The sequence below is a fragment of the Capsicum annuum genome, chromosome 3 (assembly GCF_002878395.1).
Source record: "Capsicum annuum cultivar UCD-10X-F1 chromosome 3, UCD10Xv1.1, whole genome shotgun sequence".
NCBI classification, from domain to species: Eukaryota; Viridiplantae; Streptophyta; class Magnoliopsida; order Solanales; family Solanaceae; genus Capsicum; species Capsicum annuum.
Window position 1 is genome coordinate 265,749,750 of NC_061113.1, and position 19,577 is coordinate 265,769,326.

Genomic DNA, 19,577 nt, shown 5'->3' on the forward strand with positions numbered 1-19,577 from the left:
AAGAGCATTTTTTTGACGTAAAAGGGATACAAGATTGGAAAATCGGACAAGATGAGAAGCTAAATATCCAGCCAACTAAGCCGATAAAATTTCCTTACTAATTTTTATTTAAATAAGTTTTGGACAAAATTTAAGATTGCGTCCGAATTCAAAGTTTAGAAGTTAGAAATGTACAAACAGTTTTTATTTATTACTATTATTTTCCCTTCCTCCTGTTCTGAATCAGTAATCACCGCATGTCTTTTTACTTTCAGGAAGGGTGGACAATGGACATAAAGAATTTGGCCTCAAAAAGGATCTTTCTGCAAAACTGTCACTCATACGAAAAACCTCCATTTCAAGGAGAATACGATTGAAAGCCACCACACAAACTACCAAAAACTACTTCCAAAATAAGAGAACAATTTCGATAGAAAAAGTGTCAGTGTCAACAGTTCAAAGAAGTCAAGACACTAAAAAGGAATAAAACATGAATTCTTAATAGAATACAAACTAGTGAAAAAACTAGAAAACAAATTTGCAATCAAATGACTATGCACTAGAGACATACGAATGCCCACCTTTTTATTAGTACACGGAAGGACATACAAGTAGATTTCTTACATGAAAGCTCTACCACTAAAAGCTACACCGGAATAGAACCAAAGAGAAAACAAGTTACCTATATCTACTAAGAAAATTTACTACAAATCATGATTTACCAAGCGTTCTGTTTTTAATCCTAATTTTAAACTTATGTGAAGAAGTAGGTGGTGCAGCATTTACACTCGCATTGCCTCTATCTACGTTTAACTCCACCCCACTAGAACCACCAGGTTTCAATTGCACACTTGCTCCTTTAGCCCCACTATCCTCGTTCCTACTATACAAACCTGATGAGGTTGCCTTTGCTTCTGCACCATTCATCGCCTGTCTGGGTTCAGCTTCATCTTTTCTATTTTCTTGCTCCACTAAACTTGCCTTGTGATCATCATTACTGATTGCCTCTGCTTTGGTGCCTCGCTGCTCATTCTTCCTCTGACTCTCCAAGGATGTTGAAGCTTTTGTATCGTCTTGCAAGAGCTTTGCTAACTCCTTCTCCTTCCGTTTCTTCGCCTTCTTTAACCTTTTCCGCTCCAAATACTCTGGGTCATCTTTGCGCCCCTCCAGCTTTCGTTTCTTGCCGCTGTCTTTCTTCTTTTCCTTAACTTTGCCATGAACTGGAAGGTTAGGCATAGTCAGCGAATGTAAACTTGCATATTTATGTGTCTCAACCTCAGGATCATCAACACTCATGATACCAGTTGGTAAGAGATCATCAGGTTGTGGCACCAAAGAAACCTTGCTCGACTCAGCTGTGCATTGCAACTCCTTCGCTAGCTCTTCACCTTCAACTACAACTTTGACACTTCCAATGCTGGCGGTAACATGAGATCCAACGTCATGACAAGAGTTGACATCCTCAGGGAACTGGTTACCACCACTGCTTAATATTTCAATAACATTTCTTTGAGGTGCATCAACGGAAACTGAGCTACTTGCTCCGCGGTCAACATCACGAAAACCATCTTGAGATTTGTCCATCGCTACATTTTCATGATCCTCAGCTAGAGAAGATGTAACAGTTTTTTTCACTTTAATCTTGAAAACAGGCTTCTTCCTTTCATGACTTGCAGAAACAGTATCAGGTTCTCTGGAAGGTTCAGAAATTCCTGGATTATCTCGTTCAAGATTGATTACTGGCTGCCCTTGATCACGACTTCCAAAGTTATCGGTTGCTGGGTGGCCAATGGGCATAACTGCCGTGTCATGTAACAGGCTCACCATTGGCTTTGTTTGCTCATTGTCAGGTAAGACAGATTCCTCTCTAGAAGGAGCAGCGGAACTAGATAGTGGGAGGTCACCCACTGGATGCATTGCTCCATGCCTGAAGTTCAGTGAATCTACGTCATTCCGAACCTCTGTAACAACCAAACTATCAGGTATAGCACCAGTTGCAGTGTTAATAATTTCATTACTCAATAGAGCATCCTTTGCGTCTTTCCGGACCTCTGATACAAGTAAACTATCAGGTACTGAGCTAGTAGCACCTTTTGCGTTTTCATTGCCCGGAAGAGCATCTGCTTCGTGAGGAGCTTCCGCAACGGCTGAACCATCATGTATATCTTCAAGGTTCTCCAAAGGACATTCAGGAGGTTTGGATTGTTTGACAAGATCAGCGAAAATATTCTTAAGATTGCTGCAAAATGCGGCATGCCCCATCCTCAAAGTTTCATCTTTTGGCACTCCATACAGTGTTGGCGCTCTGAAAGAAAAACAAATTTTAACGGTAAATAATAAAAATAAAACCTAACTGCATCCCAGAAAAGTTGGTGGCCTAATAGAACAGACTGATGGAAAAACTTTGAAGTGAAATAGCTCCAACAAAGTAAACATAAAATGCTCTAACAAACAAAACATAAATGTTTACAACGAATTGTACTATCACGGTTTCTAACATGCTTAGAGGTACACAAACTTCATCACATAATCCATGCAGTATTTCGTTTTCATTCACTTTTTTATTATCATGCATAAATACATCGTGACAAAGGAGGACCACCATGTAAATCACGCAGGCTAAATGATTCCAGACAATTGCAAGTTGAGGGAACACAAGACGCATTAAATAGAAATCCACAAAACCCAAGGGAGCAAGAAAACACGTTCCCTTGCTACCTCCAGCAGATAACAGAGCAGATTGAAGTACCAGAATCCATCAAATTATCAGGTAATGATGAAGAAATAAGCACCTTCGAGCGAGGACTTGTAAGATGCAGAACAAGTAATGACGAAGAATAACATTGTTAAACGAGGTTGGGCTCTCAAGCAGACGCAATAAAGCAACGAGAGTTTCACCCTTCACATCACTGTCAGTATCAGATTCATTTCTTATCTGACATAAACGCATGGCATGCACGCCTAACTTCACTTGACCTGTGATTAAAACAGAAACTATTTACTTGCTGCACCTGTATTCAACAAATTAACAGAAATCAACGAGGTAAATCTGAACTATTAAGCTGTTTATCTCATCAACAGGAAAGAATGATCTCGCCAACAAAATTATTAACTATGCAGAACCTCTTAAAGTTGGCTCTTCATCCAAATATCTAATAAACAATGTCAGTGCAGCATCAATGCCGTCGCGCTGGAACTCAAGATCAAGAAGTGATCTGCTTGCTTCAACCCGAACTTTCCAGAGTGTCTTTGAAGTTCGGAATGGGTTAATAAGCTCAATGACACGATCCTGCGACCACCAATAGTGATAATCTACATATGCCAGTTTCTAGAGGGGAGAATACCCAGATGAAAGGGAAATACTTACAAGAGGAACAAACTCTGACAGCTTTAGTGCAATTTGTGTCAAAGATCGGATGCAGCTAATTGTCAAAATCCCATTGTAACTTGGCATCAATCTGCAGCATTCTCAAATCACTGATAAAAGCTAGTTGATTTTTTTTAAAAGTTGGTAATAAAAGTTAGTTGACTTGGCCCACCCAATTCAATAATTCAGAAAATATTGCACCTGTCAAATTGCAAGAGCCGATCAACTCGCTTGAGAAGAGAAGATAAATAGACAATGCTCTGCAACATGCCAACAGGTAAGAATCAAAAAGGAAATCTCTGTTTAAGTAATAAGAAAGCTAACTTGGGAAGAATATGGCCCTGAAACCCCGAGTAACTGGCATTCAGGAAACATCATGGAATGTTGTAGAAGTGAACAGACCATAAGAAGAAAAAAAGTAACGGTCCTACCAAATTTGTGCCTAAAGACTTGAGAGAGAGGATAAGAGAAACGAGATCTCAATAGAAGAGAAAAATGCAGGTAATCCATCAGGCAGATTGACAAGGATTCGTGAAAGTGATGAATACCTGCTGTCCAAATTCAAGCTCACCAACGGACTGGACTAACGCAGCAAGCCAAAAGACATCAGAGAAGGGATTTCCACTGTTGTCGTTGTACTGCATAAGCCAAAACAACGGATACGTAAAATGCATATACATAAGCACTAGCACATGTCGGTAGAATCACTATAATAACCACCTTCAGAAGTTGAAGAACAAATTCAACAGCTTCCCTAGGGCTTTTCTGGTCAGCTGCTCGAACCATAGCTATAGCATGTGGAATAGCCTGAAATAAAAACAAACAGCACAAAGAATGGCTACAAAGTTAAAAGAACATACAAATGCATAAAAAGCCATTTTCGAGAGTTGATTCATCATCAATGTGAGCATCTTCCAGCCCAGTAATGGCATGGACAGTGAAGAATTAAGCAAGCCTATAGATTCAAGAATGGATCGCAAGTCTTCCTAAATTTCATTAAATGGTAGAGACTTCTGTGTTCACCTAAACCAAACCACTCTGAAGAATCAACTCCAAAACACAAGTTGACATCCAGCAGATTGCCAAAAACCTTATCATAGTGAATAAATTGCACTGAAAAGGCTGGGATCTCATGGAGACTTAGTGGAAAGGTAATCACATTGAGATTAAAAATAAAAGATAAATTCACACCCAAACTCTAGCACAGTGAAGTTGGTCAACCTTCCCTGACCAAGCTGGAAAACGAGTAGGCAAAATCCCAGGCCAAGCACATGTGAATTTTTATAAAAACCATTTTCATAATTTAATTAAAATCTCAGGCCAACTACATGTCACCAACTGCAGTCTGACACCTTAGTCTCCCAAAAGTTACTGTTTTGATACTTCTACTTGGCAAAAATGTCTCTTGGACACTGAGGCCCAGCGGGCTACACACATGAAAGGCACTTGATTCAGACATGTCAGATAAACTAACCAAAAAATTACATGTAATTTTTAACAAAGAATTTGACACATGTAATTACAAAAACGATAAAAACATAAATCCGAAAACCAAAGCAAGCGCAACCAATTTTACACATGTACTTCCTACTCAACCATGTCACCTTAAGCCACTATTGCCGAAGCCAATTAGACTTACTGGAAAGGTAACCAAGACGGAATGTTTAGACACAATAGAGTGACTGCACAAATTGTAATTATGCCTATTGCACAAATTGTAATTATGCCTATTGCACTGCACAAAAAGCTTTTTCAAAAATTAGAATATAGATCTGAAGTCCTTTGATTGTGAACATGAAAGACATAAGTTACACGTGATATCTCCAAGGTACAATGAGCATAGCTATATCAGGGGTATAAACACCTTAAGTGCACATTAAGCATGAGAGTATGACACTCACCATGTCTGTGATGTAGTAATAGAAATTAAAGAACAAGAACATGAAGAGAGAAATCTCAAGTATGCAGAGTGAAGGGATGTAGACAAGATAAAACCGTTCCAGACCTCCAGCTTCCAGCTACCAAAAGATGGGTAATCAATTACTAATGTCTAATTTAAGATAACCAGAACACTGACTCACAACTGTGTGCATACAATTCACATCCTACCTCATTGCATTACCTCAAGTACAAAGTACTCCTGGAAATCACGAAAGTCATTTGGCCTAGAAAAAGGAAAGGGAAAACCATGTGAATTCCAAATTGCCGAAAAATGGTGAAGATGCTAGCAACAAGATGTACAGAGCTCACTTGGGGAGTCCAATATTGGCATCAAATCTCCGTGTTTTATAAAATGCAACAAGATGAGTCAATCCAGCCCAATCAGTTTCCTGACCATGAAATAAAAATACTGTTTAATGCAAAGGAGGCACACCAGTATAATCTTGATAAGTTAAGAAAAGAAAACGACAAATCAGGGAAGTAAGAAAATGAACATTGATCCTTAGAAACGTCCGGAGAACGTGAGAATCACAAACACAGTTAAAGAAAAGAGAATCCACGCCTCATGCATTAGGGTGAGCAATTCACTAACCAATCTCTGATGACGACATACTCAAGGGAAATAACATCAACTTACATCTTTATCCAAGAGATTCACAAATAGCTTTCAATATGCCAGTGAGACGTCCAATTCACAAAATGGAAACTAATTGCAAATCATTTGAATGCCCATTTTTGAGCTTCATTTGACATCCTTCTCTATGGTTGATAGACATCTAAATTGAAACAATTGAGCATGAATATAGATGCAAACAATGCCTGAAGATAAGACATACAACCACGAAGACAAAAGTGCTTCGGTTCATAGACGAGTTGCAAGTACCTTAATCAAAATGAAGAGATGAGAAAAAAGGGATAGCCGAGTGGCAGTAACTCCCCGCCTTCAACCAAAAGGTTAAGGGATACACTGAGGCAGCAAAAGTGAGAACGTGCCACTGTCAGAGACAGTGGGTGGGGGGGTGGGGGAGGGGAGTTTTTGAGGGATGGGCTTTAAACCATATGAAGAATTGTCATGAGAAAGGATATAGTGTTTTACTGTTTACTCCCCCGTCTTTATTAAGATATCGATATCAGGACCAATTGATGTACCAGAATTGGAAGTCATATAAATGAAGTCTCACGTCAGTTGGATGGCACTAATATTATGATTCAGAACACATAAATTTCACATTGTAACTCTTAGAACGAGTAGAAATAGAACACTACATTACAATCCTTTTCCAAGTAGGATTTTAATGGAGCAATTGTGGTTTGCAGATAGAGAGAACTGAGAGATCTTAAAATCCAACAGCAATGCAAAATCAGAAGCATCAATGAACACGGTGCTTAGAAGGGTACTAAAAAAATCAGGACAACACGATAGCCGAAAAGAGTGAAACTGCACAAGTTTGAATAAAAAAAGAGAAAAGACCTTTACCTCGGATGTGGTACTGGCCAAAGCAAACGCTGCCTCTATACGAATCCTCCAAAAGGCCTGAGCCATCCCCAAGTGTAAGGCAAAATAGAAGGTAAATAATGATTATACCAGGCTTTAGCTGAAAGCACTGGGAAAGAAGGGAAAGGGGAGAGATGTAGCTTTTCACTAGTAGCTAATGATGAAAGCACACCTTAGAATCATTAAGGAAGTTGTGGAGAGCATTAACAACTGAAAAAGAAAGTTGTGGTAATGCTTCTAATGTTGCTATAGCCTGCGCCTGAGCGACCACGTCTCTGTCCTTCTCCAATTGATTTATCTTTGGAATAACCCAAACGTTGTCATAAGGATTAACTTTTTTTAAAAGTAAATCAAATGAAAATTAAGCTGGGAATATTAAAATATAAAAAACAACACAGGGTAATACTTACCCACATCTGAACTGGTTGATTAAAATGAATTTCAGCAAGATACTCCAATTCAGGATCTGCCCGGAGCCACAACAATGGAGAATCAGAGCTGTAAACCCACAGCAAAAATAAATTTCCAGATACACTAAATGCTGTAGAAACAAAAAAATGATTGAGAATAAAAGAGAAGAGTATGTAAGACACAAATAAATCAAACATACGTTGCACGTGTATCTATATTAATCGCTGTGTCACCATTATCATCTGAACCGTCGGGTTTAGAACTTTTTTTGGGCTTTTGAAACCGTTTTGCTGCAAGTCTAGAATGACACTGAAATTCAAGCAGTTGCCAAGTTTCTCCAGTCATAGGCAGAATTGGATGGTCGTACATGCCATCAAGCTCATGCACTCGTATGCTCATCATGCCAGGCCAGCCATCACCTTCTTGCTTTTCCGTGTCAGGCTTACCATTAGTCATAGCATTACTTGAGTCGAGTCTAGCTGTGCATTCCCTCAATATTGCTAACTCGACCATATTCTTTCTTTTGTTATAGGAGAATCCCATCCTTGTTCAGGCACCAAAGAAAAGGACCAAACAGATATCAGTCAACTAAATCAATGTTTAACTCATAAGCACAAAGTGTGCAGGAGAAATCATACTTAAGCACCGGACAGCCACATGATCCGACCCAACGTGGAAAGAATTCTTTAAGAAACGGCCGCTCAAGATTACCGACCTTGTTGGCAAGGTGCCGGAACTGCAAGTTGTAGCGCAAAATCAGATAAGCAAAAAACCATGCTAACGTCAAAAGGTGATGAAGATGCAAATGTGATCCACTTAATTAGCATTACTAGTGCAAAAGAAGTAGTTAAGATAACATCAGTGATATGGCAAAATTTTCAAAATCATGAAATGCAGAATAGCTGATTGGTCCTGAATGCATTTTGGCAGATAGCTATTTGAAGACGCATGCTTAAGGAGAAATACAGGAATCTGTATATAAAAGGCTAGTTGATTTCTTGATTTGCTAGAGAGACTATTTCAAAATGGTTTCAAGAAATGAATTAGAAAATAAACCTCTTTTGTGCTAAGAGTTCTCAATGACCGATTTACATCTTGAGCCCGGGAAATAATTTGCTGAAGAATCTGCAAAAATTAAGGATAAGAGGTAGGATCGTTAAACACTACTTCCATAAACATACAAAAGACCCTAGTGACACCTTGGATTTTGTTAACTCCTTATCCTTAGCATAGGTTTTTAAGGTATGGAGAGTTACAGAATGTCAGAATCTCTTTTGTATTTGGTATCTTTTTTATTAATCAAGGTATCTTTTGTACTTGGCATGTGCTTTTTTGGGGATAAATAGGAATCTTTTGTAATAGCTGCACTATTTGCATGCCTTTTTTTTTTTTGGATAAATTGGTATCTTTTGTAATAGCTGCACTATTTGCATCTCAATGATGCCTATTAATGATAATATGTAATTCATAGAAGAAAACATACAAAGACCGCCTTCTCTGTAACAAAATCTTCTGCGATTTAAACAGTATAAGAAATCTCCAACAGATCTTGCCTTCCCTACCATGGAGAGCAGATATACTGTGTCAGTAGTATTATCCTATTGTTCAGTTAAGGTTCTCTCTTACCAATAATACATATGGAACAACCCTGAAAAGTATTTCATCCCTAGCATGTCCTTTTCTACCAAACAGGAGCAGTTGTTCCCAGAAAAGACCATAAATACCACTGAACAAAACTTCGAACATCACATTGCCTGATACAGAAAAAACAAAATACTCTCTGGCCCTTAACATGACAGATTCAGGAATTCACTATGCATCAATACAACTGCATCAACGAATCCAGTGCAACAACTCCAATGGAATTGAAGCAGCAACAAGACTGCATAGCAAATGGCAATGGTAGATTCCAAAAGCTATATATTTTCTGACGCACAGAAGACATTCTCATAAGAGAGCAAAGAGTGAAGAGGTAGAGACCGTGGACTAGATATAAGAGAGTGAGAATGCAAGTGGTGTGGTAGCCTACAGTCAATACCTTTTCTTCTATCTATATGCATATTCAGTTCGGTTGAAAGGACTGCTCAAATGAAACGTCGGCTAACTTAGAACCAGCATCTTTTTAGAAAGATGGGAATGCTACAGGCTACCCAATAAGCAATTATACAAAAAGTTGCATCAATGTTCTAGTAATTGAAAACTGCAGAACTACCAAAGTTCATATGTTATCCTTCCTACTTTTACTAGGCACAGACTCTACAAAATTAATTTGACTTGTGTGTTGCAATTCACTTTAGAATATTAGTTCTAAAAAGTTCACATAGCATTTTGTTTCTCATCACAAGCATATGTACTTCATAAAATAATAGCAAGTCCAAACTAATAATTTGATTAATTAAGATCTGTTCTTGCTATTCCAAACATCTCTTTTTCTGGAGATGAAAATAGAATACTTCTTCTAGAAAAGTGGGAATACTTCTTTAAATAAGACACAAGAAAGGTCACAGATGAGCAATGGAAAACCTGGTTGTGACTGATCAACTCAGGGAAAAAATTCTCTCTTTTCTAGCAAATATTATAGAACCCCTAATATTGATGAGCTATAATATTTTTTGATCAGGTTGACGAGTTGATGAGCCACACTATGGTTGGTTTACTTTTCAACCGTGTGTGGAGGGGAAACCTTAGATTTAGGATTATACCAGCCAGAAACAATACAAAGTATATGTGTTTCCTAAAATATCTCTTATATATTAACATAAACTAATTTATCAGAACCAAACTTGAGAAGCCAACAAAATAATTTTTAACAAGATGAATGCACAAGCTGAAAGCCATATATAAGATATCTTTCCTGAGAATAAAGGTGGTACCAGAAAATAAAAGTTGCTATATTGCTATAAGGCCCATACCTTGCGAAATGACTCGGGTCCCATCTGCTTTTCTAACATTTGGAGAATCGCAACCTATTAAGACAGATATAGATTTCCAACATCAGACCTCATTGCTACACTACATTTTGTATCTACAATGAAAAGCAACATATTACTTACAGACTTCCAAGATCTTATTTTTCCAAATAAACCAATACACTGGGTGCCATACAAGTTCTTTGAAGCAGCAACAGCACTTAAAGTAGTTGCACCACTATCGTCTGCTCTGCAAACAGCAATATTAGCCTGCAAACATGGGGGAAGTAAGATCAAGAAAGAAGAACATACTCATACACGCAGATACTTGTATATATACACATGTGAGCGAAAGCTGGACACCACAGTCATTGAATATATATATATATATATATATATATATATCCCGTTATGCACAAGGTCAGGGGAAAGGCCCCACCACAAGGGTGTATTGTACGCAGCCTTACCGTGCATGTAAGCCAGGTGACCTCCTGGCCACATGATAAATATGTATGTGTGTGTGTATGTCAGGATCAAGGTTTTAACGTTAAATTATCAAACTATTTTTTAAATATATAGGCACGGGAAGTACGGTCAATCAACACAAATAACACGTTGACAATCATCACAAATAACACAACTGATGAATCTAAAAGCTTCATTCTTACTTTATCAAGTGCCTATTCTGCATTGTCATATGAATAGGCATAGTGACATTATGAGTTTACAAGAGCTGCAAGCTTCCCCCTCTATAGATGGTTAACGAAACAACAAATAAAATGCAAAAATAGACTTGCTGCTTGCAAATGCAGACAAATAAAACAGAAGAGTGTGGTCTAGTAGTCAATGAAGTGGGAGGATAACCAGGAGATCTCAAATTCAAAGCTCATCTGTGCAGGGTTACACAAGGTGCACAGAGAGATGGCCCGAACACCACCATCACTCAAGAGAAGAAAAGAAAAAAATGTAAGATCATAAAGCAGAAGCAAACCTTGTATCTCCTATAGCGTGCTTCATTATTGCCAAGGAATTTCTTTATGAATATATCAGTCAAGAAACCAGCAAGACCATCCAACAACCAATCTGAGATCATCAATGTTGCACAGTTGAGATACAGAAGTTATATATAGTCAAATGTTAACTTGACCAACATTCAGAGCTGGCTGTCTTTCATGTGGAGCCATTGAAGCAGTGTGTCATGCTTACCATCAGTTGGCGCTTCTGGGGTGATATACACACCAAACCATTGTCTTGCAAGGGCATATGCAAGTTTAATCCTCGTATCTATGGTCTGTTAAATAAATCTGAACCCATCAAAAGAAATAACAAGGAGGAAAAATGACCAAGATATTCTCTTGACAACCAATTGTCAATGCAAGACACTAATCATCTACATTTTTTTGGAGACGAGCAAGTAGAAGGGCGACATAAGAAAAAAGTATTTACAAAATTTGAAACAGAGAAAAGCACAAGCCAATAGTGCATATTTTCCTTTGACTGTTCACTAGCTTTTTCTCCAAATTTGAAGGTCAAAATCCAAAATTTACTATGTATTACTTTCCCAATTCATTATACAAGCATACCTTATTAATGACCTTCCGGTCGAATAGGAATTGAGAGCTGAAGAAGCTCAAGGACGCTCCTATACTCACAGAGGATATTGCTATCTCAGGAGAAACAAAAACTTGTGTGTATGACCCAAATGGAAATGATGCAGAAAGGTAGTCCTCATAGCAGCTGCTCAAAACCAAGAGATTTACATTGAGGACCACTGATTAAATGTGAGTAACAAGAGGGGTTGGGAAGGGATGATAAACAGAAAGAAGCGCCAATCAAAGATGATTCCACAGGGAGTAGTTACATACCTAAAAGCACTGTGAAAAAATCCTACAGTGTGTCGTAACTTTGTTAAGTCAGCAGATAGACAGATATGTGAGAGATGAGTAATGTTGGGGTCAGGTAGAATTGCAAATGGTGCGACTGCCAAGGATATCCATCGAGCACTAACAGGAGAACTTAGTTTGTAGACAAAAGTTTTTCGTGCAGGAACATCCTTGGTCCAGATCTGATGGGGAAAAGAAAGTAAAAGGAAAACTGAGTTAAACTCCCTAAATTTGGTCCTGCATCTCTGGACAACTCATTGGGGGGAAAAGAAAAGCAAACAAAGACAAAACTGAATTCAAAGTTATTCTAGAAGGATGATTTAAGCTGCACAAAGTTTTACAATAATAATAATAATAATGATGTCTCACTCTTTACCACTCTAGCACAAAAACCTAGTTGATTCATAGATTCACAATCCATCCAGCAAACATACCTTCACACAAAAGGAAAGGAGGGGGGGGGGGGGGCCAACATTTGCTTGAATTTCTCATGGACTTCAGGCAAGAAGAAACTCACAGCCAGCACAATTATAAGCATGAAAACCGCATAAGACGGACCAGCTGCAAAGCAACCTTCAAGTATTACAGATATCACATATACTTTTCCCCAAGCTTTTCATGAAGGCATATGCTGTATCATGCCAAGAACTTACTTTGCGGAGAATCTTAACCACAGTTTCTGCCCTGCAGGATGTCCCTTTGATCTAATTGGACAAGCCATTCAGACACCACATTTTATAGTAACTAATCTGTTTTACACAATCTCACACGGTAACAAACTATCGTTTTACTTGATGATAACTAGCAATGAAACAACTACTAAGAGGAGCCGTCTTTTACCTTTTAGTCCAACTCTTGGTTCACACTCCTCACAAAGAAACTGGAAACTAAAGCAACAGTTCTAGGCAGGCGAAAGTTTCCAAAAACAGGTAGAAGATGCAGGAATTATCATTTTACTAAATATTTATCACGATTATATTTATCAACAAGAAAACAGATACTTAAAAATCATCAATATAGCTCTGTCATCAAATAACCAACTGATACTCATTCTTGTCATCACAGAGGGTAAGGAACAAAAGCTCACTGGTCTTAATGTTAGAATACTCTATAATCCATTCAAACCACCACAAGAACCCCTCACTCCCTCGCCATGATTTTCACCTCATTAGACTAGCTCAGAAGAAGAGATGTAGCGTATCCACCCACCTGATAAAGTAAGCTTCCAGTACTAACAGCCACAAGATTACTGGCCACTGTAAATTCCAAATCATAGCTGCAGAAAGAGCAACAAGAATGAATATAGTAAACCTGAATTCAAACAACATTCAAAGTTTAACAAGTCTTGCATCTGACCAGCAACATTGTAAATTGTCATCCATGCAGGGGAACCAACATCGTGCACGCCGAATTTGGTTGTCAGTATGTAAAACATTGCCATCGAAGTGGATTCCAGTTTCAGCTTTCTCTACCCAATAATCAATACGGACCTTCTTCACATTCTGCATGCAACATAACCTACATAAGTCACAGAAGTGTAAACCTCATTACTTAAAAGTCCTAAAGGAAATCTGATCAAAGTTATAAGACAAAATCTCTATAAAGATTGAAGTAGCCCGATAGACAAATTTCTTCAATTATATTGCACTTCTAACCTGACTAAGGCCCTTTAATTGTGAGACAAAAATTCCTTTTAAATATAATATGGTTAAGATGTGCCAAATTTGCAAACTTTGAGCTGATAATGGCCCTTAAATTTTAGAGGAACATAATTTAGAGCAAAGTACGGCAACAAATCAGTTTTTTCTGGAGGAAAGTTAAATTAATGTGTGGAAAAGATTCTAAATTTCAAGCCAACTCACTTGAAAATTATGCGACTAAAGTTTTGATATTATGGATGAACCGAAAGTTCTGGAATAACATCTTATGGTTCATTTTCTCTCATGTAAAATAGGTGCATTCATAGATGCGAAGAGAAGACGTGTACTTCAATCAACATTTACACAGTAACACCAACTTTTAAATTATCACCAAATTACTATCCTTATACATTATACTCGTTCTGGTATTTATCACACTTCACCTAATTTGTATCAGACAAAAGACTAGAATATGATTCAAATAATGAACTCCCAAGGTACAATATTTTCCACGGAAAATATTTTCTTAATACCAGACACACCTATCTAAATGTTTAATGGAGCAAGTGATATATGGTGTAATTGGTATAATGGACAATGTTATGCCCAAGGGCCTGAAAAACGTTTTCCACCAATGTGGTGACATCATTATCCTTAAAAAATATTTCAATTGTTATTTGATCTCAGTTGCACTAGTTAACATTTAACACTTGGTTATTGTTATCAACCTTTAATACCCAATAGCATCAACAAAATATTATCCTCAACCCATCCTATGCCTTGTACAATCACTATGTTACACCCTACCAGACACTGAACAACGAGCAATATCAGTTTCTATACAAAATGATGATACTATATTCTCACCTACTTTTCTATAAAAGTATTTTCCTCCAGACCCAAGAATGCTATGTCAAGATATTTTCAAAGAAAATTGGTCTCCGCCCATAAGTGATGCGAGTCATTTTCAGCGTGTGGTGGAAAAATCTTCCACGGAGGAAAAAAAATTTACAAAAGAAAAAGACTTCCACTCATCAGTGACAAAACTTATTTTCACCTATTAAATATATATACATGTAGAAAATATTTCCCAAATTCCAGGTAACAGAAAACAGGAAAATGTTCTATTCCAATAAGTTATTTTCCATCATGAACATGCAAACGCATGGAATACCAATCACAATAAATATGAATCAAGGATATCGCCAGCAGCACTAAAAGAAATACTCAAAAGACCTGAATGTTTTCAGCTGAAGAGTCCACTCCGTTCTCTAAATTCACTTCCTGTCTTTCAGTATGATGTTTCACGGGTTTTTTGCACATTATCAGCAAATTTGATAGCAATTCTCGATCTAGATGTGACAAGTAAACTGAACCAGCCGCATCAGCAGCTGAAGTAGTTGATGACACAGAGCACCATCTATCCCCATTTTCCAATTCTAAATAGTGCGGGAAGACTTCAAATTCTGTAGGCTCCCCATCAACTGTAACACTGTCTATCACCAAATTATCCGCATGCAAGCCCAAAATTCCGTTTTCTGGTACAACTACATCAAGCTCCGTGTAACTGAACCGCCAAAAAAGTTAACAACCCAAGTTAGTATTCATGTCCACCGTTTACACGACGCAGCTAATAACAATCCTCATACCAAAAATGAAAACCTAAATCCCTAAATCCCTAAAAACAATGTAAATTCTTCTTCAAAATCCTTGATGTTCTCTTGAAATCAGTAGAAATTGAACAGTATGTAACTCAAACACTATAAAACAAATCTTTCACCCATCACATTGCACGACGCAATTCAATCAAAAAAAACATTCGATAGAAAAATTTAAAAACAAAACCTAGAAAACAGACCCGTAAATTCGACGTTTATCCATATCAATTGACAAACATAGTTTCTGATGACGAACAACTGCTTCAGAATTATCCCCTTTTTGTTCTTCGCTCTTCCCTTTACGAGCCTTCGCCATCTTCTTCACTCAACTGTGAGGACAACAGACGAATACTGAAAAGGGAAACAAAAAAATATATATATAATAAAAGAAAAAATATTGAGCGTAAGCTCGTAACTCTCCAGCGAGGGAGGGAAGGAGTCTGGAGGGGTGATTTATAGCTGAAATTGGAGAAGAGAGGTCTCTGTGTGTTTGGTCGGATCCGTGCCCTAGATTCTAATTGACAATCTTGGCCGTCCGTGTGTCGGTGGGTTTATATATTAACCGTTGGATTTGATCTGTATATTGGGAAAGTAAGAAAATCTAAAGGTTGCCGAGAACGCACGATATGTAACCCGAGACCATTGACTCAAAAAGGAGCTTTAATAGTCTAGATAAATTTTATATTTACCACGCTGCACAAAATATTATAGACAAATAATGATCATGATTTGGTTATGTATGATTATTAAAAAATTATATATGATATTTGTAAAATTTCACTGAGTATATAATTATTGTTGTTGATTTGATTATATATGATAAGTATGATTTTACGTGATAAAGTGGATGATTTTGTTTTTCTTGTCAATATGAAGTAGTATTATGTCGTGCTTCTATCATAAAATGTGTATTTATAATCTTTTATCTAAGATTAGATTTTCGATAATATGAGGTTGAAATAAGTATATGTTATCGAATCACCTCAATTTAAAACTTATTTGATTCACCTTTACTTTTTTAGAACCATTCATAGTTACTCTCTCATACCGCCACACTCGATCATATGTGCACATATTCTTCGCATGCCGCACTATCTCATTCTCACTTTTTCGTATTTTGTTCTTCAACAAAGTCACTTCCACACTGACATAGATATATTTATTCTAATTTTCTCTTTTCTATTAAAGTCTACACATCTATTTCAGCATCTTCATTTCCAAACACATGGGAGTTCCTGAATGGTCAACATTATCTCCTCTGCATCAGCATTGGTTTAGCTACTACTCAATGAAACATGACTTTAAAGTTTAGTGACACCTTTTTATCACACAAGATTATAGATATGAGACTCAATTTCATCTACCCTACACCAATGCGATGCATCATTAATTTCCCTATTGTCTTGGATAATAAACCCAATATATTTAAAACTGTCTTTTCTATTGGATAAGTGGGGTATCGAATCTCACTTTCACAACATGTTCACGAGATGCATCATTGATGGCTAAACTTTTCCTATATGAATTTTGTGTTGGTTATACACAACGTAAACTCCTTGAATTTGTACTAGACTTTGACATAACATTATGTTTGTTGCAAATACCGTTAATCAAAATTATATCATTTGAACATCTGCAAATAATATAACCATGACATGACATATCACCTTGAATTTATTGTGTAAGTTTATTCATGACTAACACAAATAAAAATGGACTAAGAATTGATTCTTGGTACAGTCTCATCACAATTGAAAAGTTCTCTAAGGGTGTGTTTGGTACGAAGGAAAACGTTTTCCATGGAAAATAGAAAATATTTTCTTTAGAAAAAAAGTTGATTTCTTACTTATTTTCTTATGTTTGGTTGATGGATGGAAAATATTTTTTAGTGTTTGGATGGTAAATGAAAAAATATTTTCCAGAATATACATTCTAGTGTTTAGATAAATAGTAAAAATACATTTTAGAAAATTATTTTAACCTTGAAAAATACATTTTTTAGTGTGTGTTCGATATGAAGAAGGAAAAATATTTTCTAGGAAAATAAGTCTTTTCTTACGTATGTTCTTGTATTCATTATGCAAATTGGGTAAGTAAATATTTTCTAAAAGTATTTGTATATATTTAACAAAAACAATGAGAACAAATAGGATAAGAAGGGTAGAAAAAGATTTTTCTTTTGAATTTTTCTAAAAACAAATTTTAAAAATTAATATTTTGGGGGATGGGGGCTAGGAGAGTAAGGGTGGGGTAAGAAAAAAACTATTTTTTGTTTGAAAAGAGAGGGGAGGAGGTTGGTAGGGGTGTGGGGGTGGGGTCGAGTAGCGGAGGGAAAGAAAAAAATTTGTTTTTTTTTTTAATATATTTTTTTTAAGGGAGTAGAGGTTTGAGTTTCGGGTTAGGGGATGAGATAAGAAAAAAATTGAAATAGTTTTTTTAAAATGGGGGTAGTAGGGGGTAGGGATCGGGGTAGGCGAGTGAGGGTGGGGTAAGAAAAATTTTTTAATTTTTTTAAAAATAAATTTAATTTTTTTTTTTTTTTTGTGGAAGCGTGGAGGGAGTGGAGGATCAGGTAGGGGGTAAGAAAAGTTTAAATTTTTTTTAAAAAAATTAAATATTTTTTTGAGGGAGGGAGGGGGGGGGGGAGAAGTAGGGATGAGGTAAGAAAAAAATTAATTTTTTTTTTTTGAATTAGAGGGGTAGGGGGTGGGGTGAGGTGGGGGATTGGGGAATCCGGAACCATTCTATGCCACTAAACTAGCAAAAGCACTAAATTATGCCATATATTTTTAAAAGTACCAACCTATACTTAACTCACAAAATTAACGGAAGACAGCTGACGATGTTAAATTTTTTGAAAAGTGCACAACTCACAATTTTTGTGAGTTATTCATTTTTATTTTAACATAACTCACAAAAATTGTGAGCAATTTTTGTGAGTTATGTATTAAAGAATAAAGTCTTTCCCTTTCCAAGCTTCATTTTACCGAGTGAGATTCAAAATTTCAAAAAACCCTACCCAATTTCAATTGGTCCCTCCCCCCCCCCCCCCCCTCGTCCATCGATTGTGTTTCGTATAGTTTTCAAGTATGTGAATTTTATTTTAAAACATATGATAAATCGTAGTGTACCCAAATTCATAGTCAAAATTAAGTGTTTTGACTCCCGTACTTTGAACTATTTTACATAAATTAAGATAAAGAGGGTAGATTTTGAACCCAACAGCAACAATAACATATATATCAAGTGTAGTTACATGAGTGAGCTCGAGGAAGAATAGAATGTATGTAAATTTTATCCTATTCGTAAAGATTGTGAACTCAATAGGGTAAATTAGTTGTGGTAGAACCCTGAACTTGAATCTCTATATAACATCCAAATTTTAAATTTGCCTATGTTTAGATTGATGTGAAGTTATAGTAATTGTTTGGGACATAAATAAATAAATTAATTCATGTCCAAGCTTTCCTAATATAAAATTAGGGCCAAAAAGAAAATAAGGAATTTATCTTTAAATCAGTTGTCTCGAATTTGAATTCTATTGAATATAAGATTGTCTTTGTTAGTGGGCTTTAATCCCCGTTGTAAGACTTTATGAAACAAATTCAAATTTAATCAGGCCAATAACATATTTAGTGTAATCTCATAAAGTTGGGTTTTAACAGAATAGAATGTACTCAGACATTATCTCTATTTCAAATATGAGGTAGATAGGTTGTTTTTGAATTACTTCCGACTCAAGATAAGAACATGCTAGAAAATTTAAACAATGCCTAATACGAATATGGAATATCCAAGTGAAAAACCAAAGAGTACATAAATCTTAACCATACAAAATTAATTCATGTCCAAGCACAATCGATGGACAAAGATGGGGGGGGGGGGGGGGGGAGTTGAAATTGGGTATGGTTCTTTGAAATTTTGATTCTCAATTGCTAAAGCGAGGATTGAGAAAGAGAAAGACTTTTATTCTTTAACACATAACTCACAAAACTTGTGAGTTATATACAAAATTCACAAAATAAAATGCATAACTCACCAAAATTGTGAGTTATGTTAAAATAAGAATGCACAACTCACAATTTTTGTGAGTTATGCTAAAAAATGCATAACTCACAATTTTTGTGAGTTATGTTTAAATAAAATGCATAACTCACTATTTTTGTGAGTTATGTTAAAATAAGAATGAATAACTCACAAAAATTGTGAGTTATGCACTTTTCAAAAGAATTAACGTCGTCAACTGTTTCCGTTAAAATTATTTGTGCATAACTCACAATTTTTGTGAGTTAAG

General features: G+C 36.5%; 1 protein-coding gene across 3 annotated transcripts; it reads right to left on the bottom strand.

Annotated features, from left to right (window-relative positions):
* Positions 1 to 543: 543 nt before the first annotated feature.
* On the bottom strand, positions 544 to 15,729 carry LOC107862159 (transcription initiation factor TFIID subunit 2). 3 transcript variants are annotated; one of them, XM_016707635.2, is made up of 25 exons: positions 15,484 to 15,729; positions 14,862 to 15,192; positions 13,342 to 13,487; positions 13,195 to 13,261; positions 11,968 to 12,167; positions 11,686 to 11,839; positions 11,309 to 11,393; positions 11,094 to 11,185; positions 10,247 to 10,372; positions 10,106 to 10,159; positions 8,250 to 8,318; positions 7,832 to 7,929; positions 7,393 to 7,737; positions 7,193 to 7,280; positions 6,955 to 7,080; positions 6,765 to 6,821; positions 5,597 to 5,676; positions 5,469 to 5,511; positions 4,067 to 4,153; positions 3,895 to 3,984; positions 3,548 to 3,606; positions 3,347 to 3,437; positions 3,103 to 3,268; positions 2,772 to 2,955; positions 544 to 2,284 (listed from the first exon to the last, which is right to left on the bottom strand). In XM_016707635.2, the coding sequence occupies exons 1-25, from the start codon at positions 15,597 to 15,599 to the stop codon at positions 691 to 693; spliced, it is 4,548 nt and encodes a 1,515-aa protein (XP_016563121.2). In that variant the 5' UTR covers positions 15,600 to 15,729; the 3' UTR covers positions 544 to 690. The 3 variants fall into 3 exon arrangements, with proteins under 3 accessions (XP_016563121.2, XP_016563122.2, XP_047266049.1); XM_016707636.2 differs by lacking the exon at positions 15,484 to 15,729 and having other exon boundaries at positions 13,342 to 13,503; positions 14,862 to 15,049; XM_047410093.1 differs by lacking the exons at positions 11,686 to 11,839; positions 11,968 to 12,167 and having other exon boundaries at positions 15,484 to 15,728.
* Between the last annotated feature and the right edge of the window lie 3,848 nt (positions 15,730 to 19,577).